The following is a 27090-nucleotide window of genomic DNA, read 5'->3' as shown; positions in this document are numbered from 1 at the left end:
TATTTCTAATGCGAGATTCATTTTGAAGAAGCACAGCTTATCTTTCTTTTATCATCTTATTTCTCTTCATGTGTATATATATATATATATATATATATTTCTTTTTTTCTACAGAGAAAGAAAAAGATAAAGAAAAGGAATAAATTGATTAATTAATAACTAAATGTTCTTATCAAATGATCTTTCTTTCTTTCTTTCTTTCTTTTTTTCTCTATATTTCAACTCCTCGAGCATTTATAATGCGACATTCATCACGGACTATCGTATCTTATAATTTCTCTTATCATTTTTTCTATTATATACATGTACACACACACATATATATATATATGTTTCTTCTACAAAAAAATAGAAAGAAAGAGAAAGATTAAGTAATACAAAAAAAAAAAGAAAAAAAATGAATCGATTAATTTTAATAACTAAATCTACGTCGTTTAATCCTCAAAGTTCTTATCAAATGATCTTTCTTTTATGTAACGAGAGGAGCAATGAGAGTGTCATAGTTCAATCGCGTATTCATGCGACCCGATGCGACGCGGCGAGAGAGAGTGAGAGAGTGAGAGAAAAAGAGAGAGAGAAAGAGAGAGAGAACAAAGAGAAAGAGAGAAACGCAGATATCACTATCGTGACGTCGACCCAATTGCTTTCTAATGTCATCGGATGCTTAGAACAATAGGATTTGCTGGTTCCCTCTCTTTCGAAAAGGAAACGATATGAGCGAACATAAAATGAGGATAAATCGTGGTAAATGTTTGGCGATTGTTGAAAAACGAAAAGATTTTTCTCTCTCTCTTTCTGTCTGTTGAAATTTTCTTATAAAAATACTTTTAAAGGGAGTACGATTAAAAAGGAGAGATATGTTAATGTCTATCTATATAATGTGTAACTTGAAACGTTATACTATCACTACTTTAGTTATATGTAATTACGAGAATATCTCATTCATGGAAAATCGCGATAGTTTTGTCTCTTTCTCTCTCTCTTTCTCTCTCTTTTTCTCTCTATCTCTATCTCTATCTCTATCTCTATTTTCCTCGACGAGAAGACGGCTGAAATTAACATAATAGCTTCGACCAAGTGTGTTCAGTCACTTTTCCTCGTTAAGCACGCGTATATCTATATATCTATCTTCTAGCTAGCTAGTACTCCTCGACGCTTAACGAGCTTTTCTATTTTCTGTCTATTTTTTCTTTCTTTCTCTTTTTTTTCCTATTTCCTTTCTCTCTCTCTCTCTCTCTCTCTCTCTCTCTCTCTCTCTCTCTCTCTCTCTCTCTCTCTCTCTCTCTCTCTGTCTGTCTGTCTGTCTCTGTCTCTGTTTCACTCTCTCCTTTTATTTTTTTTCCTAATTTTCCATCCAAAGCTTACTGACCATTACCACGGGATATTTTTTTCAGAATATCTCAGAATGTTGACATTATAGAGAAGTACGAGTAAAGATTATAGGATGAAAAGAAAGGACGAATAAAAAAGAAATAAAAAATAACACACAGAAGAAAAAGAAGGAAAGAAAGAAAGAAAAGTTGTAATTAACTTTAAATGCAAATCTTTACGTTTATCGAGCCTCTTTCTTTCTTTTTATCTTTCTTTCTTTCTTTCTTTCTTTCTTTCTTTCTTTCTTTCAAATCTTTTTCTTTGTATTCGTTCTTTTTAATTTTCCCCGGGAAACTCTGTTTTATTACTATTTAATACGAACAGGACCGTATTAAATATCTTCGTATTATGAGGTCTCCAAAGGGACAATTCTATTTCAGTTTTTTAGTTTTAATCAGATTCATGCACGTTCTTTATTCTTTTTATCCTTTTTTTGTATTGTTTTTTTTTTTTTGTTTTTTTCTTATCAAATATACCAAACCAGGTTTTCAATCTCATGCGAGGTCCTCAGCCTGCGCGTCTAATGCGAATTATGGTAATAAATTCGGTCTCTGAATACACGACGATGCTATTGCGACACGTTAACTTTTCTCGCTTCGTTATTATAATAAACGAAATGTTTAACGCGGGCGAAAAGAAGTAAGTAGCGAGTGCGCGCTAATGGCGATTAAAGAGCGACTACGAGAAGGGTGGGAGGAGGGAGACTAGGTGGAAAAAAGAAAGGAACAGAAAATGAAAGAAAAGAAAAAACAAAACAAAACAAAAAGAAGAGAAAAAAAAGTAAAGAGTCGACAACCGGCAACCTGCGACTAACGAAGTCGTCGTCGTTTAAAACAAAGTCGAATAGTAGTAAATAAGTACTTACGTAGTACGTAGATATAATAATTACTACCGGCTATTGAAAATCGTCGTAAAAATTTTGTAATTCTACGTTTTTAAATCTCTTTACGTCTTTCCATAGTTCGACGAGACGGCAGCGTTCATTTAAAAACTTTTAGAAACATAATATAATGTTATAAATTAATTTGTAAATCATTCTTTACTGTGATCATACGATGATATATGTATATACATATGATGATGATTCACGGGGTGTGTCTACAAGAAAAACGATTCAATGATTCACGCCCTTATCTCTATGGTGTAATTGACCTAGGACGTGTCGTCACATCGTCACATAACACTGGCATCCATAAATCATCGCGAATCGTCTTGTCGTATTTCATTCGTAATACACCACCAGTCGAGAAAATCAATTCGAACGAAATTACTTAGATGGATAGACGAAACGTCATTCTAATAATACCTATCTATATAAAATGATAACTCTGGCTAACCTCGTTGTCGTTGATCATTAATTCAATTGATCGATAAATAACAGAGAAATTATTCGCGAAATTCTATATCCTAAGCGAATTAATGTCGATAAATAAGTAGATAGAAAGAATTTAATATTGTTGGAGAAGTACCAATTGATATAACGAAATATTTCATAATTTTAATCGTTTATAACGTTAATTTAATCAAATATCTATTACGCAACATTGGAGCAGAAATTCTGCTCGATAGTCTCATTTCATCTTTCTCTCTCTTTTTCTAACATAGGGGAATATTGCTATCGTTATCTATCTCTCGCTAATGCACGTTTCTCGTATAATATCGGTCGGCTCGCTATGCATTACATTATAATTCGCTGACGTTGTCGAATACGTCGAGCGTGTAAATTTTAATCTCTTTTCTCTCTCTCTCTCTCTCTCTCTCTCTCTCTCTCTCTCTCTCTCTCTCTCTCTCATCTTTCTCTTTCTCTTTCTATCCTGATTATTTCCAAATTTGCAAACGATTCTCTGTCCTCGAGAACGTGTATAACGATCTCTCCCGAACAATGTTAAATTTCGAGAGGAAATCGAACGGTACCATTTTCGTGAAAGATAAATTCGTAGGAGGATGTGGGAGAATCTGTGAATGGTGATCGTAGTTAAAATTCTATTTGAAAGAAAAAGATAAAAGATACATACATATATACATATATATGTGTGTGTGTATGTGTATCCATGAATGCACGTATATATGTATATACGTAAATAAAATGTAGAAAAGAAGGGAAAAAAGAAATCGAATTATTTTTTTCTCCTTCTAATAATTACACTCATTTCAAATTCTCTTGTATATAAAAAAAAATGAAATAAAAAAAATAAAAAAATGAAAAAAAAAAGAAAATGGAAAAGATATAGAAAAAAAAGTCGGTACGGATTTTCGTCGTTTGCTTTTTCAACTCTGTGTATTTTTGGTCACAATTGAGGTCCGTTTCTTTCTCTCTCTCTCTCTCTCTTTCTCTCTTTCTCTCTCTATCTTTCTATCTATCTCTATCTCTATCTCTCTCTCTATCTGTCTCTCTCTCAATAAGACTTGACACTGTACAACTGGAGACAATAACGTGGCACACGTAAATTAGCCTTTGTGAGAGTAAGGCCAGAGAGAATTTGAATGGCTAGCAAGGTGAACAATGAGAGCGATATGTCGGCCGGATCGGGTCAATATCCGTTCGAAGGTGGGTCATTTCGAAATGGGTGCCGTTTCGCTATTCGAGTTCAGCCGTGAAAATAATGAAAAGGGAAAAAAAAAAGGTATTGGGAGGTGGGATCGGAGAATCGGGAAGGGGTGTAGGAAGAGGAGGGGGTGGGTCTGGGTGCTCGGTAGCACCTCTTGCCAATAACGAATTTCAATAGACCGCCGACTGGCCGACAACTATTGTTCTCTCTCTCTTTTTGTCTTTTTTTTCTCTTTGTCTTTCTCTTTCTAGGTAAGCTGTCTGTACTTATATATGTATATATAGGCGTTACTGTGTGGATATGTGTGTGTGTGTGTGTGTGTTCAGATAGTTCGAATAAGTCGAGCGGAGTTCCTCCTTCCCTTTTCAAATTAATTAAGGAAAAATGGCACGAATCGTTTCGTACGACACACACACACACACACACACACACACACACACATACACACACATTTTCTTTCTTTTTTTTCTTTTTTCAATTTTTTTCTTTTCTCTTTTCTTCGTCTCCTATAATTTTTTTTTTTCGCACAAGACGCGACCTCACACCCAAAAGCAAAACGAGAGTGTTCTGTGCGAAAATGTGAAGAATTTTCTAATAAGCGGGATCCGTTCGTGCTTTCTTCATTTTCGAAAAAAAAAGAAAAATAGAAGAGAGAGAAAGAGAGAGAGAGAGAGAGAGAGAGAGAGAGAGAGAGAGAGAGAGAGAGTGGAGAAACAAAAAGAAAAAAAAATAGAGAAAAAGCGACGGAGTAAATTTGTCGCTCAGCGAGCATAAAACAAAATCGTCATACTCGGATATGATGATGATGATGATGATGATGATGATGATGATGATGAAGAATAAAAAGAAGAAAAAGAAACAGGAGAGATAAGGAAGAGAAAGAACAAAGAAAGAAGCAAAAAAAAAATAGATAAGAGAAAAAGAAAAGTATAACGCGAGGAAAATTACGCGGAGGGATGATAACGACAAAGAAGAAAGGAAATAAGAGAATAGGAAAAAAGGAAGAGCATAGAAAAATAAAAAAAAAATAAAGGAAACATCAAGGAGGGTAGTAGAACGCGCGGAAAATTGTGAGGGGGTAAAAGGTATGCGTGTCGCGTTCTGCGACAGACAACGAGCCGCGTAACCACGCCAACAGCGGTGTTTGAAATATGCAAACGGTACGCTGACAACGCTTGGAACACGCTAGACGAAAAGCAATTGTTCGCGAGCCATTGTCATATATTAGATCGTGCGTCATCGGGACATTTGCCGCGATGTCGTGACCGTACGTACGTATTATACATAGGTATATACGTACCCATAATGTTCGGCGGCATATTTTTGAAAAATATTTATTGATATAATGAAACATATTTGTTGATAAATTACAATGTTACATTATATAAAAATTTTATTACGATGTATGTTATACAATTATAATAACGTTAGGATGTATATTATATAAAAATTGTATTATGTGGTTATTCAGATCATCTTTATCTACATATATATATATATCTCTCAACTTTGTACCTTTATTTCTTCTTTTTTATTTTAGTTTTATTCTCTCTTTCTCTCTCTCTTTTTTTTTTTTCATTTCATTTCATTTTTTTTTTTTTTCTTCCTACTCGTACACTTTCTACGAACGGTCAATAAATACGATAACGAACAGTCACGAGTACGACGAGAGAAAGGATGAGAGCTAAAGAAAAATATAAAGAAGGGAAGAAATAATCAACAGCAACAATGTGAGAACGTTAAAAGGAAAAATAATCGTTTCCTGTTGATTGACATTATCGTTAATCATTTTTCAGAGAGCACTTTCCGTGTGACGTTACAAAAGAGCAGTCGAGGTCTAGGCTTAAGCGTTTCCGGTGGTGGTACTGCTGGACCTGTCAGAGTAAAAAGGCTCTTCCCATTACAACCTGCCGCATTGTCCAACAAACTTCAACCGGGAGATATACTCCTTGCCGCCAATGGAATTCCTTTAACCGGTTTAACGAATTACGTGAGTACAAATTCATCACTATGAGATATGATTAATATCACGACGATCATGTATCATTTTAAACGATTGAAGAAATTCTCTTCTTTATGTGACTCTCGGAAATTAAAATCCATAAATGTACGACCTACCACTTTGTTTCTCTTTAATAATATTTCTATTTGGTACATTTTGTATATATCTTTACGTAATCGAAAACGAAGAACCTTTGACCTTTTATTATTGGGACGATATTATTTATAATATATATATATATATACGTAATTAGTAATTATATTATTTATTTTGCAGATAGAAATAGTATTATTTAAAATTTAAAAAGCGATTGAATTTCGAGCCAAAAAAATTGCATCGAGTGGTGCCATCTCGTGTTGTGTGACAACGTTCTTTTATTTCATTGATTAAGATCGTCAAAGAGTTTACGATACCGAAGATAGATGGACTCGATGTATCTATGATATCGTTTCTTTGACAAATAAAAGTAGAATTCGGTCGGTAACTGTAATAAAGAGTAGTTTGCAATAAGAGGTCGGTAACGAATGGCCGATAATAAGCGGTCGGTAATGAGCGATTAGTAAAAAACGCGGTCGATAAATTCCTAAAAAATTGAAAGAACGCTTATATAATATAATCTAAAACATACATTATATATATAGAAAGAAAAATATGTGTAAAAAGTTATTGAATAAGCTACTTCTTGCAGGAAGCATTAGAAGTTTTGCGAACGACCCCGAACACGGTCGAGCTGGTAGTGTGCAGACTTCCGGGTGACACAAATGTCACACCACCTGGTGCGCCCCCACCACCTCCAGCACGTCGTGAGCCACCACCGCCATTACGAATCCCCAATCCTCTGCCGCCACTTCAAATTGAGCCCTGTGGCGTAAGTAATATTTATAAACGACGATTCGACGAATATCTATGGCCTCCTATTTCGATAAAGAATATTATTCTACGTAAGACGTATTTTATTAATAAAATTATGAACAATGTAAATCGATGAAATTGCTCGAAACTGATCGATATTAAATAATATTTAATTCGATCATATATAAGCAAATCATCCTTACTGCGTTACACTTACAATTATTTAAATTGTACAAATAAATATATCGTAGGAATTCGACATAGAAATGATGAAAGTAGGAGGTAGCTTAGGCTTCACCCTGAGGAAAGCTGATAGCAGTGCCTTAGGGCATTACGTGAGAGCACTCGTCCGTGAACCGGCTCTCAGCGATGGTAGGATTCGTCCTGGTGACAAGATCGTCGCGGTTGATGGTGCACCGCTTTCACCGATGAGCCATGAAGAGGCTGTGGCACTGTTGAGACAGTGTGGACCAAAGGTGAAGCTTCGATTGTATCGTGATCTGGCACAAACACCTGTTTCCGCTCTATCGCCGACTGAACCAGATCATCCTCTTCGTCCACCACGAACCTGTCTAAGGTTCGAAGAGATTTCTTTAAATAAAACGAAAGAAACGAAAGAAAGAACGTAACGATTTCTAACATAACCGAGGAAGGAAATAAATATAAAACGTCCTCTTTCATTTTTCAGACAAGAAGCCGTGGATATGCTCTGCGATTTAGCAGCTCGAAAACTATCACCGGGTACTTCGAGTGGTTCTAGTTGCTTGCAATCACCAGCCGCGTCCTGTAGTTCACCGAGAAGACATCGAAGACTCGCTACGCGTACACCCACTGCCGATAATGATCAAGGTATTCTTCGAAAAAAATTTCAAAAGAGGTCAAAAGAAAATAAAAAAAGAAAAAAAAAGAGAAGAAGAAAAAGAAGAAGAAGAAGAAGAAGAAAGATACAACGATTCTCTAACTCAGATCTTCAATTTCTTATTAAAAAATCTTTTTCGCACATACATACATACTATATATTAAAAACCTGAAATATTTTTCATAGAGATCCCGGAGAAGTTTCACGAAGGACAAACAGCGTCAGTAGGAAGTCACGCTGAGACTTCGGATTCCGATCAGTGTTCCGTAAGAACGCAAATAACGAATTCGCAAGCGAACACACCGATCTCCGGTACAGATATCATCATAGATCCACCATCACAGTATCACGTATGCGAGAGCAGCGACTCACCATTGAGAACTCCAACTCGGCCAAGTTTCTTAGATCTATCGGCGCCACAAGGGAAGCCACATTTTCAATTTTGCAGCGGTGACTCGGAGGAATATCCGGTCGAGACTATGTTATTCTCCGAAAAGGATTCCAGTTGTTCATTTGAGACTGATTATCATGGAAAGGAAATCCGTGGATTGTCAAGCGACGAACAGGACAATGATTTGCCGTCTGAACCTGCCTCGATGCCACCAGTACTCTCGTCTACGAGTAGTACCAGTACTGGAGGTGCCTTCAGTTATAAAAATCCTGCCTATCAGAGTGCAAATCCTGCATGCAGCGTTAGCATCGACGCCGTATCGAAGAACAAAGTCACGCATTCGAGCGATCAAGATATACCAGGTATTGTTGCTTCGATTATTTTCGTCTCACCTCTCCTCCTCCTCCTCCTCCTCCTCCTTCTCCACCTCTTTCTCCTTCTCCTTCTCGTCTGCGTCTTTCTCCCCTTCATCCTATTAAAATCGAATAACATTGATAAAGCTTACAAAGCGATAAGATAATCAGTGGGCGTACGAGAGCCTACGTAACACAGTAGAGTTATTGCCTTTGTAGATCCACGTACGGAACTAGTACATACATTCATTAACAGTTCACGTTTAAATAAAATCTCGATACTCTCTTAGGTAAGATTCTTGGAACGGAAGATCCAGCTGGTAGCAAGGGTCTGTTAAAGTGGAAGGGTGTTATGTTTGCACCGAGCGACGATATGAACCAGTGCGAAAAAGACGTAGCCAAAGTCGATAAGGATAATTTGGACTCAATGATATCTTCTGAGGGTCAGGATGAACAGGGAAACGAAGTAGGTTGACGATATCTATGTATACATATTTACTTTCGATATTAAACGATGTAATTTTTTAATTACTTTCGAACAAAAAAATTTATTTGTACATATATATCTTTTAGGTGTTCATGGTAGAGTTGACACGCGGATGGAATAGTCGATTAGGTTTCAGTTTAAAGTCTGAGGACAATCACACTGTGATATCGGTGGTACATCCTGATAGTGTGGCAGCTAGAGATGGAAGATTGAAACAAGGCGACGTCTTGTTAATGGTTCGTTTTTTTTAATCTATGCTATGGAGTGTTGATTATAAAATAAAAGAAAAAAAAATCTTATATTACATTTTTTTTTCTGCAGGTTAACGATGAAAGCGTCGAGAGTATGTCAACGGCTGAGATAATAGATTTGTTACGTAAAATACGTGGTTCTATAGGTATTACGGTGATGAGAAAGAACAAGCAAGAAAACGCAACGTGACAGTAAAATCGATTAGGTGTCTGATTAAAACGGTCGTAAGAGAAAAGATAAAGTTAAAGAAAAAGATAAAAAGGATGAAAGAAGTAAAAGAGACGAGAAGTTTATTTGGAAAGAGCCTAGAACGTATAGGATATACAATGTTCACGATCAATAGATCCATGTAGATCGTGGACCTCCTGATCGATAATAAAAAGACTGCATTTCCTATACATATGTAAGAGCGTGAAGGAATTAACATATATAAATGATTAAATAGATGATTTTTTCTCCCGAGCATAAACTTTACGAACGAAAAAGAGAGAGAGATAGAGAGAGAGAGAGAGAGAGAGAGAGAGAGAGAGAGAGAGAGAGAGAGATAGACAGCGAGACAGAAAGAGAGAGAAAGAGAGAATTATTTTTCAGCAAGAGCGCGGGTTACTTATTAAACTTTTATTAAAAAAAAATAAATAAATAAATAAACAAACAAACAAATTAATTAATTAATTGAAATAAAAAAGAAATAGAAGCAAACAAAAATAAACGAGCAAAAGAAAAAAAAAAAAAAAAAGATAAAAAATAAATCAAAGTGTTCACCGTATTTATGAAAAATCGTGAATGTGTTGTAATACGTATAAATATGTATATCCGTCGACGCTATGGATTATTTGAAAAATGAAAATCAAATAATGCGATATCATCGCTCGTCCCTCGAATCTCCTCCGTTACATATATAATTTCTTATAATAATTTTTATGTCCACCGCGATGAATAATTATTTTATTATATCAATTTCGTGGGAGTCACGATCGCGTCGATTATTTTTCTTCTCCTTTTTTTTTTTTTCTTTTCTTTTCTTATCTTCCTTTTTTTTCGTAAATTCGACGAATTAGAGACTCCGATCAATGATCGTCGTATGATCTTGTACTTATTATTCCTAAAAGTCAGTATTTTCTACTAATCAATGCACGTTCGAATATAATGATAATTACGTCGTTGTCGCAGGAAAAATCGAAGAGATTGAAAAACTTTATAATCAAACGATCATAATCAAAATGTCACACTTAGGATTCTTCGTAAGATTAGAGAATATAAATTTAAATCTCGTCTTTGGTCCAGACAAAAAGAAAGAAAGAAAGAAAGAAAGAAAGAAAGAAAAAGAAGAAAAAGAAAAGAAAGAAAGAAAAATGTATTAATTATGTAATTAGATTAAATTTTAAATGAATTAAATTAAACGAACGTTGAATAGCTTCTATACACGCTGAACATATCTCATGAGAAAACACATACACGTACACGCATTCTCTGTAAAAAGGAAAAAGGAAAAAAAAGGGAAAAAAAAGAAGAAAAAAAGAGAAAAAAAATTTATGATAATAATAATAGTATTATTATTAATAATAACTTATCATCGATCCACAAATCACGGCTTTAGAAAGCGTATTGAAGATGCGTAGTGTAGAGAAAAAAAAAGAAATTGTACATTTCGATTCACGCAAAGCAATTTTTAATATTTCGCGATCCTGTGACAGGCAATAATGATAAATATTTATAATAGATTTTCGTGCAATATCGAAACAATTGGTTTCATTACGATCGAATAAAATCAATCGATGGATCAATTCATTCAACGACCTCCAAAATTATCTTTAAGAAAGAAATTAGTTATAATCTTTATTTATTTATTATTAAAATTTTACACGTTACACACACACACACACACATACACACACATACGAAATATCGACTGCACATAGGAGAAAGTCCGCTTGTAGAATATTTTTCGAGAGTGTTGTATCAACGATCGAGTAACTACCTCGCGTGATGCCATACCATGTAGGATAAAACAAAGTTTAAAAAAAAAAAAAAGAAAAAAAAAACAAAACAAAAAGTAGTATATGAATGTTAATTGTTTCCCCTTTATTTTATTTTATTTTTTTTTTTCTTTATAAAAATGTCCACTTAGATCTATTGAAATTACATAATCTTGTAATCTCGTTCCTGTATTTCCTGTATCAATACTGCATTTGTATTCAGTAACAGGAACGTTAATAAAATCGTCTCTTGATCATGGTGCAATAAAAAGTTATTAAAAGAATAAAAAAAAAAAAGAAGAAAAGAAAAAGAACGTTATTTTATGAATGTGATAGTTGTTTCCAATTTAAAAAAAAAAATAAATAAAATAAAAAATAAAGTAAAACAATAATAATAAAGCGTTTAAAGTTTATAATAAAGTCGATATACTGTAAATATTATATTTAAAAAAAAAAGAAAAAAAGGCGAATGTGGTGTAAATGATACCAAAGTGTATTTAGTGAATATCAAAGACAACTATTTTAATGTTATATAAGTCCACTCTCTTAAATTATTGTTAAAATATTTACGAATATTGTAAAATATAAAAACTTAGGTGCATTCGCTATCATATTATTATTATTATTATTATTATTATTATTATTATTATTATTATTATTATTATTATTATTATTATTACTATTATTATTATTACTGTTGAATCACTTACTGATTGGAATGATGTAATATATTCAATAAACTACATTGTCTTTGATAATGATTTTGATATTTATCTCTTTTTCTGGTATGTCAACAATTATGATATAAATATTAATAATAATAGCTAAACACAATGATTGTTATTGCGTAAAGTATGTATGTACGTATATATAAATATTAGAAAAAATTTCAAGCATTATCCAATTACTAGAATCTTTAAATTATATATAATAATATGTTTAAATAATAATCGCAATGTCATCGTTCCGTCGTATTACAATTTATAGGATGATTACTTTTAGCTCGTAATCTATTAGACTTTCTCGGTGGAGTACACGCCATAGACGTTAATTGTTCTTCTTTTTCCCTTCGTAATTGTGTAGAAAATTTATTTTCCGTACTGTTGTAAGATTCATCGAGATGATCTCCGTCACGAGTAAGTAGATTTTGTTCGCTAAGACAATTAGTCTGTAATTTTACTTTATGCCTCTTTCTCGAAGCATTTTCTTCTTCCTTTATCGCATTATCATATCTTCTTTTCTTACGTTTTTTAATATTTTCTTTCTCCAACTTCGATTCTATATATACACTTTCTTTGACATCTATACCACTAACTATATTATAAACTTGATTTTCAAATGCCTCTGCAATATAGATATTTGCATATACAAAATAGTTTATTTGTAATATTAACAAACGCATACATTATATACTGTAATTGGTAAAATCGTATAACACATCAAATTACATACCAAAATCTGAATTATAAACAACACTGTCATTACTTGAAAAATCAGACACATACTCTTCTAACATTGTTTCTGTTAAATTATCATTCTTCTCTTGCGTTTCTTGCATCGATGCCTTTTTTCCTTGTGTTTGTTTTTCTGTACATAATTTTTTCGTATCGGCATACGTATTACTTGAACATGGTACCTCGTTAGATACTATTGGATGTTCATTTACAAAAATACGAGAATTATTACTACTCGTTTTTTCTATTTCAGAATCAAAAAAATCTGAGCTTGTATTAGTTAATTCTTCTTCTTCTTTGTTTTTGTTAACTACATGATCAGTTTTTTTAGTTTCCTCATTTGTAGAAGTTAATAATTCTACGGTAAAAAAATTCATTGGATTTTCACTAGAATACATTTGTAATGGACAATCAAGACTTGAATCCGAATCCTGCAGATCCAAATTTCCGCAATTTGTAGAATGCACAGCACTTGCTTCCGAGTCTTCATTTTCATTAAATATCGAACGTCTTACCGATGATTTTTGTGAACTTCCTGTATTTTTAATCTTCGAAATCAAACTCTCAAAACTATTTTTATGCAGTTCTACTACAAATGGAATAAATATTAGAAAATAATGATCCGTTCGATTTTTTATCGTCGAAAATAGTAATTAAAAAACTTACAATATTTTTTTCTCTCCTCTTCTATAATATTCTCAGCAGTATTTCTATTAACTTGCAACTTCTGCAAAGTAAATTTATTTATATTTTGAAACACAAAAATTAATTATATAATTAATAGATAAAAACTTGAGAAAAAAAAGAAAAGAAAAAATTACAATGAATGGTAACTTGTTTGCTTTTTTTTCTAAATTTTCTTCCTCGTCGCATTGTTTGATTAATTCTGAAACAGATCTTGGATCATCCTTATCGCATTCTGCATTATAGAGAGTCGTATATCTCTGAAATCTTAACTCTAAAACTTTTCTATCTCCGACATAAGAAAGACCTAATTCTTTTAATTTCTTCTTAATTTCTGCTTCCTTCATTAAACTGAGGACCAACTTTGGCAATGGTTTACGCTTTGATTTAGGTCTGTAATAATTGTAACTCATAGTGTATTTAATGACTATATGAAATTATTAATAATGCAATACTTACTTACTTGACAGGCTTATCTTTTGTTACCTCTCTCTTTAAACAATCATCCAAATGTCTGTTTATATTCTTTTCTAGAACGTTTACTTTGCAAACTGGACATGATACTACCTTTTCGTTAATAATATTTTGAGATACCTTCTTACGTTTTGGTGTAAAAAAAGATGATAACTTGGATGCATTACTGGTACTTGGACTAAGTAAAGCAGTTCCTGCATCGTGTAATGTATATTCAATTTTTTCCAAATTGTTTGAGATACACTGTTGAACTTCCTCATTGAAAGTATCGCCGTGACTAACGATTAGTTGTTTTTCGTCAATTAAATTTTCCTCGCAAAATGTAGACTTCGACAATATACAATGACTCGCGTTTAATTTATCATTTTGAATACTTTGAACGCACTTAGCTAATTTCTCTTTTAACTCTAAGAAATATTGTTTGATCTCGTCCAAAGCTTTATTTACTCTCAAATCCTTTTCAAAGATCTCTTCGAAACAAGTAGGACACTGTGTCTTATAATGTAGATATTTTCGTATACAAAGAGAACAATCTAAAAATAAAAATGATTAGAACTAATATCTCTTCGAATGATAATGAAAAATATTTCATAGAATTTTCTTACAATTATGAGAACACGGTGTAATGACAGTAGTTTCCATATATTCATAACATATCCCACAAAGTAATATGGTGTCAATTCGCTGAAAAATAATTACAAATATATAGGAAGTATTATTAAAATTATTATTTAAAATACTATTTTAATATTACTTATATTTTATGTTACCTTTAATTCTTCGCAATCTGGAGGCAACATTATTAGGTTATATTACCAATGTTAACAAGATATAACTCTGAAATAAATAGTATCATTATGGCATTTCCAAATATATATGATTTAATTTAAAAATTATGAGAATGCCAGTTTGGTCATTTATAACAATTATTTAGAGTTAAAATTCACAGTTAAAATATATAGAAACAGTCGGAAAAAAAAATAACAGCGATCGATGAATTTTCGTTCGACTATAAATACGTAAAAAAAATTCAGCCCTGGTTTTATAATGATTGACGCCAAGGATAACTACAGACGTAATTCTCGATCGATTTTGACGATCAAGGGCTCATTTTAAAGACGAAGATTTAAGAAACGACATGATTTGTTCGGAGTTTTATAAAAACTTTGTTTTCTTTGAAAAAAACCGCGTCAAAAAATGACAATCTTTCGAGAACGATTTATGAATTAAAATAAAACTTTTTCAAAAATTCGAAAAAGCCGTACCATCGTTTAAACCTTCGTCTTTAAAATAAGACCACGTTTATCAAAATCGATCAAGAATTACGCTTGAACTCACTGTTGGTGTAAACAATGTTTTTGACATTTTTCCTGAGATAAAAAAATCGTATAGTGGCGCCCCTTGAAGTTTGCGGCACCATTAACAAACACTTTTCAATTGATCTATTTTAGAAAAAATATGATTTGACATATGGTCAGATTAGTACTATTGGCATATAAACATTTATAACGCTGATGCAATAGTTATATAGTGAGGACAGTGTTTCCCTATAGCGTATTTTTGTAGTTCGTATTTTATCCGTAGCTGTCGCTGAAGTCACACATGCTGCGAATGAAAACTGGTGAGCAATCATAATAAATACATTTTCCCCGCCTTTTTTTGAATGCGTATGTTTTCATTACCATCTACTACTGCGCGAATCAATAACATTCTAATCTCTTATCGTGACATAAGTCTAATATTTCAAATTTAGGTAAGTATAACCTAGATTTTATTAAAGACTTTATATCAGATTTAATAATATATTTAATGTAAGGTCATTGTGTTTGTCAGGAGAAATTGAAAATCATTCGAATTATTGGACTTTACGTAATTCTGTTATTTCTGGTAGGTGAAGATTTCTTCTCATCGACTCCTGATATAAAAAAGCAAAAAAGTAATTTATAATATATATTATGGGTTTAGCGCGGTTAGTACACATACGGAAGATTGAAGAAATATTGCTGTCATGGTATTTGCATGCTACCATTTTTTAATGAATCGAATTGATATACTATTGAGGCTATGTTCGCAGGTTCACTATTAAAGCCAGTCTTGTTGGTGGTATTATTTATTATTCTGTACAAGAAGGTCTTTGGTCCAAACATAATGAGAGTCTTAAGTTGTATGAAAAAATACATAAAAATGTTACTCCATATTTAAAGGGAAATATTCCTACAGAAATTACCGATGGTGTAAGTAGAAGAATTAAAGTCGATTGGATATTCGAAGAATTTTTAATGACCGTAATATCTTGTTAGATTCCACCGATACCTAGTACTGCAGATCTAAAATATTGGTTATTAACAAAATGGAATGCAGGAGTGATCACGAGTATTAAATTTGTAGCAGATAGTCCTTCCCATATTACTAAGGCTTACGAGGCTGTTTCAAAATTTACGCAGGAAAAAACAGAACAGCTGATAAAGTCTGAATAAATAGTTTTCATTTTATTAGTCATGTTATGTACATTTTAGAAAAAAATGGTGTCGTTCAATCACAGAATATATAGATTTACATTTTTGTGTGAGATGTTCAACGAAACGTTTTCTTTAGATATATTTTTTATGCAATACCAGAAAATAAATTGAAATGGAATGAAAATAGTAACAATCAACTGAATATAATATAATAAATTAACTATTTATTTTATTTCTATCATTTTGTTATTTATTATATTTAATGCTATCACTTCACAGATTTTTGTAAAGAATTAATCTTATGATTTAAAAATTTTACACGTTTTAAAAGTATATCATTTATACTAAAGCTTTGATAAGAAATATTCAAAACTTTATAACCTTGAGCATTTAATAAATTATTATAGAATTTTATTATTCCTAAAATATCTTCTTCTCCTTTAGAATATTCATGATAAGAATGTATCATTATTGCTAACCTATAATAATTTAAAGTTTACAATAAATTCTCACATATAAATATAAATATTTCTTATTATACCGTAATTTAACAATTACCTCGTATTTTTTACATTCTTCAAGTTATTATCCTTATATTCTAGAAACTTATTTTCAGAATTCAGACAGCATTCTGCATCTAAAAAGTTAACAAAATAATATACAATATTTTTTCAGAACAAACATCTAATTCTCAATGTAATGTATATATTATATGGAATTAATATATCATATGTGTCAATAAAAAACGTTATATATATACTATATATATATTCATATATATGTAAATATATATTTTTGTAAAATACCTATATTAAAACCCATTTTAGTATTTATATTCATTTTAAAACAGAAGGGTGCCATTTCTTGCAGTGTCTTTTCCAACATATCAACAAGTTCTTGCTTTTGTTTTTTATTTGGTATAATTGTGGAAAATACCTTATCAGTGGCATCAAAATATGGACCTAAAATTATATGGTCTTTCAATGATATGTAACTATAATACTTATAAATTTATAAATCTACAATCACAAAGTTTTTATACCATCATAATTCTTCAGAATGTTTCGTGCAGCAGCATTAATATTCAATAGTTTTAATATATTTACTGTATCCTTTTCAGATTTACCTGGAGATAATAACAATTGATTAAAGATAAAAACATAATTTTACACTTTTCTATATTAATTCTACAATGATTTGCATTTAAATAAATACCTACTTAATATAGAGTTAATAAATTCGTTATTCAATATAGATGAAACATGTTTTGTAGATACCCTGTTTAAAATTGTCAAAGACCATACATAATCTAGCCATAACTGTTGATTGAATGATACATTCTTTTGGTTTAATCCATATATATACTGCTATGTATGAAAAATCTTGTTAATACATATTTTTTGAATATTGAAGACTTTCTTATATATAAAGTTAAATATAATATTTGATATACAGTACCTGTAAATTATTTATATTCTTAGGGGTATAACCAAATGTGGCAAAACATTTTAAGATAGCTACAAAATCTTGTGGCCTTAATTTTTCAATATTATTATTGGTCCATATAAAAATATTATCAAGAACTTCTTGATTTTTGTATTTAAGTAATCGTATGGATGTTACTATAGAATTAATAACAGATCCATATTCATTATGATGTATCTCTTTAATTAACGTAGACATTATTTTATCTAATAAAGACTGTAAATAAATAATTATATTTTTTAACCATATCTCAATTTATAAACACTAAAACTATATCTATGTTATCTATTACCTCTTCTGGATAGTTTAGAATAGCCAAACTATATAAAATGTCTCCACACATTCTAATATTTAATTGATCGCTATATAGAGTAATGTTAACCGTTAATGCTTTTAATAGAGATATATTTCTGTCATTAGTATAAGATAATCTTTTTAGTATCTGCAAGAAAAAGTACATAGAAATAAAAAATAAAGAGATATAAAAATCACGTCTAACTAACCTGAATTAATTTAGGTGTTGCTAGCGATAAAAATCCAATATTGTTATCGATTTGCAGTTTTTTTTTATACGAGTCGCTCAAGTTGTCTGCTACCTTAGTAGAAAATTTAGCCATATTTTTTTTTTCTACATCGGTTTTTACATTAGAAATTTGATTTAAAATTTGTTTAACATGATCAATTGTTAGATTTGGATGGTTTATAATAGACATCAAATCTTTTGTATCTTTAGCTTGATTAATTTGTTCATTTATAGAACTATTTGAAAGAATATTTTGCTGAAATTTATTTACAGGTACAGATGTTTGTGTTACATCTGTTTGTTGAATTTTTGTATCTTTTAATACTTTTTCTTTTTTTATATATTTTTGATCATCTTGAATAACACTTTCATCGTGCTAAAAAATATATATACACATAAAATTAAATAATTGAATCTTCATATAAATCTTCAGTTGTTGATAGTGTTAATAATTTTACAAAACTTACCTTAGCTATGTTATTTGTTTCGGGATTCACTACACTTGTACTTAATAACGAACTTAATCTCCAATACGGAAATGTTCTGAGAGTGAAATTAAACAAATTTGAATTTAATGGTAACATGATATATATTTATAGAAATATATTTATATATAAATTAATATAGATAAATATTAATTTATACGATTTGGTATAAAATGTATATTTTTAAAGTGGTATGTTGTATTATTAAATAATCATGATGAATTAGAATAATATACGGTCTAGGAGATGTATTATTTATATAATATCACAAACCGTAACACATTAAGTTTTAAGAATATTTTAAGAAAAATATTTTACTTCTATTTAGGTTAAGTGGCATAACGTGTGAACAACTGTATAGTAAAAAGAAAATTATCACACATTGCCATCTCTTGTCAACAGAGTGTACTATTATTCAATACATATTTCTATAGATGGTAAAAACGTGTAATTGTCAAAACTTCATTTATCTTAATATCGACTTGAACATATGTTATTAAAAAATATAGTATAAGATATAGTATATATATATATGTATACCAACAGTCAATAAAACATCATCAGTCATCAATTTTATATCGATAAGAGAAGATCTTTTCATCGATCTAATTCTAATGCATGCATACAAAAAAATTTAATTCTATATTATATTTTAAATATGATAATTAAAAATGCAAAACTATTTCTACCTTACTTGTTATACCATTGTATTGTATTAAATACGCGCGATTATATATACATATGTTAATGTATATTACCGTTTCCTTTCAATACGTAAGACAATTACGATCTATTAAAAGGTGCGACGAGCGATTAAAATGCGACAATGAAACTCATCGATCCACTCCTAATTCCGTCAGGTCAACGAGCCTAATTGTAAAGAACCGCGCCCTAAACAAACAGTACGAAATGTTCTATTTACTCGAACGACTATCGTCTGGATTTGCATAAGAAAGTATCTCTAATCTTTTATTATTAATAACGCGAAAATGTCCTGCTAAAAATGTATTTTCTGATTAGTCAAAAAATTAACATTTTTGTAGCATAGAAGGACAGTTATTACGGAAGAAAAAGAAAGAAAGAAAAAACCGATCTTTTTAAAAAAAAAAAAAAAAAAGAAAAAATATAAATAGAATATATCAAGTACAAGAAGATACTTGGCCGAGGGAAGAAAGAAAAAGAAGAAAAAGAAAAAAGAAAAAAAAATAAATAAATAAGTGAAAGAGAAAAAAAATTATTCCAATATTTTCGCGCGAGAAGATAAAGAAAAGATTTGACTTTTCGAAATGACGAGAAAGGAAAAGAAAAAAAAAAAAAAAGGAACAAAACAAATTTTCCTTTGTCCACTATCACTGATCATCATTTAAATTTGATTAGGACGAAAAAGTAATTAAAAAAATATATATACATGTATATAACAAAAGAAAAAAAAAAGAAGGAAAAGAAAAAAGAAATAAAAGAAATCTCTGTTTCTTTTTTTTTTCAAAACGAACGAGTAAAATCGATTGTGTCGAGAGTTGTGGATTAAAGAAGAAAAAAAAAAAAAAGAAAAAATAATAATAATTAAGACCATTGTTTCTCGGTTTCGATAAATCGAGAAGGCCGATAATGGTGTTAGTGGATCACATATCTACCTGCTCGTGACATAATGTATGATACATTTGATCACGTCAATGGTCTCCGTCGTCATCGGTTACACCAACTTCATGCAAAGAAAACCGGCGACTGACTCCGTCCACATTTCTTCGACAGTCGACTTTTAGGACCGGCAACGTGCGGTGAGTGCTCGTGAATTATCAAATTATCACGAAGGATTTTCACAGTATGGTCAACCGGATCACTTCGATATCATTTATAGTGGGTCAGTATAGATCATATCAATTTATTTTTTTTTTTTTAATATATATTTTATAATGTATATATAAATATATATACGTAATATTATATATAATATATAATATTATTTTATTATATATTTTATAATATATGTATATATAATACACATATATATGCACGTATGTATGTATCTCTCTCTCTCTCTCTCTCTCTCTCTCTCTCTCTACATGTATGTGTTATTATTATCATTTATATATTCATTTTTATTATTATATTATTTCATTATTATATAATAATTCTCATTATTATACACCGATTGAAATTCATTTATTAGATAACGTTAAATAATAACAATAATATAATTAAACGACGATATAATTCAATTATAATAACGGGAAAGAAAATTAATATATAATATATAAACATCATTCGATCTTTATTTTTTGCAATGTGAGGAAAGATAATGATCTTTTTTATCGTTTTATATTAGCTAGGACGTAATAAATAAATTCGTTTATTAAAAAAAGAAAGAAAAAAAAATACACACGCAAGAAGAAAAAAAAGTAAAACATCTTTTTTATTCATAGCTATAATTGCTTTCATTCTTATTTATAAGGACCAACGCGACGATCTATCGATCTCAATTGCGACAATAAACTTCGCATTTTCATTTGTTCCCATTCGTTTCGAAAGAATCGTAGAAGATGGTAATGTACAATTAATTACAGCTGTTGGCAACTGCGTATGAAATAATCGGTTTCACCAAAATAACAGATATACCTACTGTACGTATTGTCTAATCGTCTTTTTAATTATCTCCATTTAATTTGCCACTTGAGGTATATAATCGACCGATTAAACCACGACTACGACTACGATGACAACGACTAAAACGACGAGTACGACTAAAACGACATCGAGCTATTCGATTTTTTCTCGATTATAATTTCTTTCGTTTATCTAATTAACACTGTGAGACCGAACAATTTACTCGGATCAAGAATTACATAATTGTACGGAGAGATAGATCATCGCCAGTGAAACTATTCATTATTATATCGAATTAAACGCAACCCTTAATTATTTCCATCAGATCAAAAATTTCAATTGAAATTGAAGGAAAATTTTTGTAACGCATGATAAAATAAAATCGATCAATTTTTTTTTTCTTCTTCTTCTTCTCTTTATCTTCTTATTTGCAGTAATCTGATCGCCATTGAAAGAAAAAAAAAACATTCTTTTATAATCAATATATCACGATATAAATCTGACTAGATCTGACAGATTTGACGAGATTTATAATATATAGATCACAGATAGATATTGCATGTATAGATAGATATTGCGTGTTCTTCTTTCCAAGCGTTTGTTCTCGTTGAACGATGCGAGCACGGATCAGAAAATTGAGCTCGTTCTCTTTCGTAAAATTGCATGAGAATGTTAAAGTAGCGATCGTAAGGAATAAGAAGAACTAACAGAGGAAAAATAATGCTATATTAAGAGTTTTCATCTTCGTGCGATTTGAAAAAAGGAGATATGAAAAGAGGATGAATAGAAAAGAAAACAAGAAAGATAAATATAATAAAATGTAAAGGAAACAAAAAAAATGATAGAAGGAAGAGGAAAAAGAAGAAAAGTTTTTACGTGATTGGAACGAAACGAAAAAAAAAAAAAAAAGAAAAAATGTATGAAATGTAATATATGAAAAAGAAGAAAAAAAAAAAGAAAGAAAAAGAAAAGAAAAACAAACAAGAGAAATAGAAAAAAAAGATTGCAAGAATTCTTACGTGATTTTTTACGTGCGAAACGAGCAAAAGAAAAAAAGAACATGAATGAAACGATATTAATTTGTATATAATCGTTATAAAATATAATTTGTTAGAAATTTGAGGGTGATATGAAACGAAAAAAAAAGAAAAAGATGAGAAGAAGAAGATTAAATAAAGTATAGAAAAAAGAGAAGAAGAAAGAGGAGGAAACTATGAACTTTAATGAGTAATATTTGCAGCTCGTAGTTTAAATAGGATCATTAGTGGCGCCTGTTATCATCGTCGTGTTGCTAATTAAAAACGATCGCATTGACTCGTCTAAATGTAACTTACTGAATTCGATATTAATATTGAATATATGTTTATTCGAATAAATTTTGTTGTACTGCATAAAGATATTGCATACAGAAATTTGATTATCTCGTTCACGCACATGCATTACGCATTGTGAAATTTTGACGAGTTTGCATTATTTATTTTAATAACAATGATAATAACTATTTCGTCATTTTCAACGCACGAATATAATGATGATATCAAAACCCCAAAGATTCTCATGATTTTCTTTTTTTCTTTTCGTCAACGAAATAATCGATTTCATCGAATATCGAATAATTAATTTTAATCCTTTTCTATTTCCTAACAGAATAATAAATCAAATGACAGTAACATTTCGTTAAATATATTTTACGATCAAAAATATTTTACATCGTTTACAAAACAAAGGAAATATAAATAAATAATATGATTAATCGATCGAGTGTTGTGAACAAGAAACGAAACACCACTGATTAATTTTCCACTTCATTCAAAACGTTGCAAAGAAACTGCAACAAAATTTTCTAAGAATATATATTATAATTTCTTTCGATGATCATTCTTTTTTTTTTTTTTTTTTTTTTTTTTTAATATATCCTACGGTCTGTTGGTTTTATAAAAGAAATAAATAATCAATTCGATTTAACGATCATCCCGTTAGAATACTTTAAATTTATTTTTCTAAAGATCTATTACAGATTATTAAAAAATTTTTCAAACAAATTTTACTTCGCGTACATTTACAAAATAAATAAATAAATAAATAAATAAATAACATATTTAATTAATCGTTATTTCTCGGGAAATGAAGAAGAACGGAATTCTCAAGATATATACTTTTCCAACTTTATTCGCGATACTCACGAATTAGATATCACGCGTTTCGCACGCACGGATAATGTCCTATCGGAAGAGCTACAGGATCACTGAAAAAGACACGAAAGGAAAAATATATAAAACAAAAAAAGAAACATATACACACATATATAAATATATCATTTATTTAATGACGTAGGTAAGTTAAAGATTAATGACGTCAATCTATTAACGTATGCAATTTCAGATAACAGTAATGGATCCAAAGAGGGAAGCGCGGATTTTGAAAAGGCCGTCAGATATTGTGGTAAGAAAGATAAATATTTATATGTATTTATTTTTAATACAAATTTTATATATATATGTATTTTGTATTTATTACTATTTTTTTTTTTTACTATAATATTTATTAATATTTTTACTCTCTCTCTCTCTCTCTATATATATATATATATATATATATATCTACCTCTCTTCAGTATATTGAAATATTCTAATAAAAATATAGTAACATTATTTATTTAAATATAAAAGAATTCAAATATAGAAAAATTAATCGACCAACGTACGTACAATCATTGTAAAATAATTTAATAATTTACACAATGATTCCTTTATCGAATATAATTTTTCTTTTTTTTTTAGGATATGGAAGGTTTCATTACGGTTTGATGTTACTCTGCGGTATGATGTTCCTCTCCGTTGGTTTTCAAAATAGTATAAATGCTTACATCTTACCTTCGGCTGAATGCGATTTAAATTTGTCTTCAGCGGACAAAGGACTCTTAAACGTCGGCTTTCTCGTGGGTAAGTTTAGAAACAAAAAAAAAAAAAAAAGAAAAGAAAGATCAACGATTTAACATACGATTTACCAACGCGATTTAACGATTCAAATTAAATATTTTAAGGTGGAGTTATCAGTTCAGTTTTTTGGGGTATCTTCGCAGACGCCTACGGTAGGAGGAACGTCCTTCTGGTGACTTTTATGGTCGACAGCGTTTTTTCAATTATTTCGAGTTTCTCCCGAAGCTTCAACAGTTTACTGATCTTTCGTGCAATTAACGGATTCACGTTAGTACTTACATTTAAAAAAAAAAAAAAAAAAGATATAGAAAGAAGAAAAAAAAAGAAAGGAAAAATAAAATTGAGTCTTGATTTTTGACGATCGTTAAATTGATCGTTACAGAATCGGTGCTCCTGGATCATTGATCTACACTTATCTCGGTGAATTTCAATCGGAAAAATACAGATCTAAGAGCATTTGTTACGTTGGCTTCTTCTGGACGCTCTCTTGGCTCATATTACCTGGTAATCAATCCAATTATCTCTCTTTGTTTTTGTTTGTATTTTTTTTTCCTTCAATTGTCAATGCTTCCCTATTATATAAGTTCAATTAATCGTGATTTTTGTATATATTAACAGGTCTGGCCTGGATAATAATACCACTTACGATCACCATCGAGTTCAACGGTATCTCTTACAATTCTTGGAGACTTTTGTTAGCCTTGATCGGCTTGCCAACATTTTTCGTCGCTCTCGTTACTCTTACTTATCCTGAAAGTCCTAAATTTTTAGTGTCACAAGGAAAGACCGAAGAAGCATTGAGGATATTAAAAAAAATTTATGTCATTAATACCGGTGAAAGTGAAGAGAATTATCCGGTAAGAGGAATGACCGATTGGCAAATTTTTAATTAATAATTATCTATATTACTGAATTAGATCGAACATGATAAATTTGATTTATATTTGTACAGGTAAAGGTTCTCTTATCTGAGAATACAATGAACACGAGAAAAGAAGGATCTTCTTTATCAGCATTTGGATTGTTTACGGTTTTATTAAAAAACATTTGGTCTCAAATTCGATCAATCTCTTCCTTGCCTCTTTTAAAATACGCTATACTTTGTTGGACGATATACTTCACCAATATGTTTGGGTTAGTTTATATAGAATAAAAATAATCTCATCGAAAGTTAGCTCGAAAATCTCAGAATAATTCTTTCAGATATTACGGATTGGGTCTCTGGCTTCCGGAGTTGTTCAATCGTTTTGAAATATATCAGAAATTGCATCCAAACGCGACAATAACCGTTTGCGAGTTGATAAGGAAAACGGAAATATTGAATCATACGAGTATTAAGCCAACAACATTGAACGAATCGGTGATCCTTTTTCCATTGATGAACGAGACCGAAAAATGTGTAAGCACGATGGATGAAAAGGTTTTCACTAACGCGTTAACGATCAACGCCGTTTGTTTGCTAGGAAATATTGCATCTGGTTACTTCGCAAATCGGGTCGGTCGTCGAACGATACCAGGTGAATAAAATATTATTAGAAATCTATTGAGATTTTAGAAAATGTTGTAATGATTTTATTACTATGTCGTATCGTAACACTTAATTAAAAATTCATTAAAAAATGTATTCATTCTTTTTTTTTTTTCAGTAATTACTATGTTGACAGCTGGTGTCTTTGGTTTCGCCACTTACTTCGTTAAATCTTCCTTGCAAATTCTCGTAGTGACCTGTCTGTTTTCACTGACAATAGCCACGGCGAATTTTGTAATAGGAAGCGTTGTGGTCGATATTTTTCCAACGCACGTAGGAGCGATAGCTATCTGTATGATGACGTGCTTTGGTAGGATCGGTGCCATCGCGAGTAATTTGGCCTTCGGTATGCTTCTCGATATCAGTTGCGAAGTGCCAATTTTCTTAGTGGGCAGTATTGTTATCGGTAAGAATCGATTTTCGACGATACAAATAAAGATCAGTTTATGCATGAATATAATTCATGGATGAGACGAATCAATGAAGTGCTTTTTCTTATTTATGTATTTACTTTGTTTTTGTTTCTTGTTTTCAGCCGGAGGCATCCTAGGCTTTTTGCTACCATTGAAAAATAGCTGAGGATGATTTCTTATAAGCGACGAGTTCAGAAATATTCGTCTACCTTTTCTTCTTTTTTTTCTTTTTCTTTTTCTTTTTCTTTTCCTTTTTATTTATTTCCTTTCTTTTTTTTTTCTTTTTTATTATTTTTTTATCAATCCCAATTTCCTACTGGGCAATGCTAGTCTCGTCGCTTAAATCTATTTGTATGATGAGAAGTAACATCGTGGTTCGCGTGATCCTTAAAATAATTTTATTTATTGAAAGCAAACTTTATATAGTATGGAAAGTATATGAATAATGTAATTAGAACGATAACTTTTTAATTTCTCCTAAAAGGAAACGGAATTTCTATGTTAAGAATGTTTATTGTAATCGATTATGTTATCGACGGTCATTACAAATCGACCATTATCGACTGATCGTTACCGACCGCGCATTACAGGTCGCTTCTTACCAACGTACTTTCTTTCTTCGCCCTTATTACAAATATCTTGACTTTCTAAAATGCTGCCATCTCTTGTTACGTAACATTATTCTGTCACAAGATTTTTAAAGAGTGACGATACCGTAGATAAATAGAATTTACAGAACATTAGTATCTCGTATTTGACGATCTAAAAAGAGAACAATGTTATACAACACGAGATGAAACCTTACATTCTCTCTTTTTTTCTTCTCTCTAACGTAACGTTTTTTTTTTGGCTTCAAAATCTATTGATATTTAAATTAATACTCGTTTTATTTTTTAATTTGAAAACACATCGAATATATGATAATAAAACAAGAAAACTTACTTTGAGCG

General features: G+C 30.7%; 5 protein-coding genes across 14 annotated transcripts in view; 3 read left to right on the top strand and 2 right to left on the bottom strand.

Annotated features, from left to right (window-relative positions):
• The window catches only part of LOC127066821 (uncharacterized), an 81636-nt gene extending 71784 nt beyond the window's left edge, over positions 1–9852 (top strand). For 2 of the 3 annotated variants that reach the window (XM_051001010.1, XM_051001009.1), the window contains exons 5-12: positions 5717–5910; positions 6611–6790; positions 7026–7351; positions 7463–7623; positions 7820–8386; positions 8668–8843; positions 8951–9100; positions 9186–9852. In XM_051001010.1, coding sequence (XP_050856967.1) covers positions 5717–5910; positions 6611–6790; positions 7026–7351; positions 7463–7623; positions 7820–8386; positions 8668–8843; positions 8951–9100; positions 9186–9305 — 1874 coding nt within the window. In that variant the 3' untranslated portion in view covers positions 9306–9852. Of the gene's footprint in view, positions 1–5716; positions 5911–6610; positions 6791–7025; positions 7352–7462; positions 7624–7819; positions 8387–8667; positions 8844–8950; positions 9101–9185 lie in introns of those variants that run through there. The other variant, XM_051001011.1, reaches the window with a different exon arrangement.
• Positions 9853–11452: 1600 nt separating this feature from the next.
• Positions 11453–15217, bottom strand: LOC127066828 (E3 ubiquitin-protein ligase RAD18-like). 2 transcript variants are annotated; one of them, XM_051001029.1, is made up of 8 exons: positions 14970–15217; positions 14475–14541; positions 14310–14388; positions 13694–14237; positions 13368–13623; positions 13213–13273; positions 12545–13135; positions 11453–12436 (listed from the first exon to the last, which is right to left on the bottom strand). In XM_051001029.1, the coding sequence occupies exons 2-8, from the start codon at positions 14502–14504 to the stop codon at positions 12051–12053; spliced, it is 1947 nt and encodes a 648-aa protein (XP_050856986.1). In that variant the 5' UTR covers positions 14505–14541; positions 14970–15217; the 3' UTR covers positions 11453–12050. The 2 variants fall into 2 exon arrangements, with proteins under 2 accessions (XP_050856986.1, XP_050856985.1); XM_051001028.1 differs by having other exon boundaries at positions 15043–15217.
• Positions 15218–15309: 92 nt separating this feature from the next.
• On the top strand, positions 15310–16395 carry LOC127066864 (uncharacterized). 4 transcript variants are annotated; one of them, XM_051001101.1, is made up of 4 exons: positions 15310–15457; positions 15538–15715; positions 15779–15938; positions 16005–16395. In XM_051001101.1, the coding sequence occupies exons 2-4, from the start codon at positions 15660–15662 to the stop codon at positions 16179–16181; spliced, it is 393 nt and encodes a 130-aa protein (XP_050857058.1). In that variant the 5' UTR covers positions 15310–15457; positions 15538–15659; the 3' UTR covers positions 16182–16395. The 4 variants fall into 4 exon arrangements, with proteins under 4 accessions (XP_050857058.1, XP_050857060.1, XP_050857059.1 ...); XM_051001103.1 differs by having other exon boundaries at positions 15311–15457; positions 15538–15673; XM_051001102.1 differs by having other exon boundaries at positions 15340–15457; positions 15596–15715.
• On the bottom strand, positions 16173–19000 carry LOC127066840 (FAST kinase domain-containing protein 4). 2 transcript variants are annotated; one of them, XM_051001049.1, is made up of 9 exons: positions 18639–19000; positions 18152–18547; positions 17941–18090; positions 17622–17864; positions 17383–17530; positions 17206–17289; positions 16970–17125; positions 16722–16800; positions 16173–16642 (listed from the first exon to the last, which is right to left on the bottom strand). In XM_051001049.1, exons 1-9 carry the CDS (start codon positions 18753–18755, stop codon positions 16432–16434), a joined length of 1584 nt encoding a protein of 527 aa, XP_050857006.1. In that variant the 5' UTR covers positions 18756–19000; the 3' UTR covers positions 16173–16431. The 2 variants fall into 2 exon arrangements, with proteins under 2 accessions (XP_050857006.1, XP_050857007.1); XM_051001050.1 differs by having other exon boundaries at positions 17383–17527.
• A 1321-nt stretch (positions 19001–20321) lies between these two features.
• On the top strand, positions 20322–27054 carry LOC127066838 (synaptic vesicle glycoprotein 2C-like). 3 transcript variants are annotated; one of them, XM_051001047.1, is made up of 10 exons: positions 20322–20517; positions 23643–23702; positions 24041–24202; positions 24304–24466; positions 24582–24703; positions 24818–24865; positions 24971–25056; positions 25152–25333; positions 25403–25716; positions 25846–27054. In XM_051001047.1, the coding sequence occupies exons 1-10, from the start codon at positions 20481–20483 to the stop codon at positions 26196–26198; spliced, it is 1527 nt and encodes a 508-aa protein (XP_050857004.1). In that variant the 5' UTR covers positions 20322–20480; the 3' UTR covers positions 26199–27054. The 3 variants fall into 3 exon arrangements, with proteins under 3 accessions (XP_050857004.1, XP_050857003.1, XP_050857001.1); XM_051001046.1 differs by having other exon boundaries at positions 24818–25056; positions 25846–26133; positions 26263–27054; XM_051001044.1 differs by having other exon boundaries at positions 24818–25056.
• The last annotated feature ends 36 nt before the right edge of the window (positions 27055–27090 follow it).

The sequence above is a fragment of the Vespula vulgaris genome, chromosome 10 (assembly GCF_905475345.1).
Source record: "Vespula vulgaris chromosome 10, iyVesVulg1.1, whole genome shotgun sequence".
NCBI lineage: Eukaryota > Metazoa > Arthropoda > Insecta > Hymenoptera > Vespidae > Vespula > Vespula vulgaris.
The sequence above is the reverse complement of the archived record's forward strand: the minus strand, read 5'-3'. Positions and strand labels throughout refer to the sequence as shown.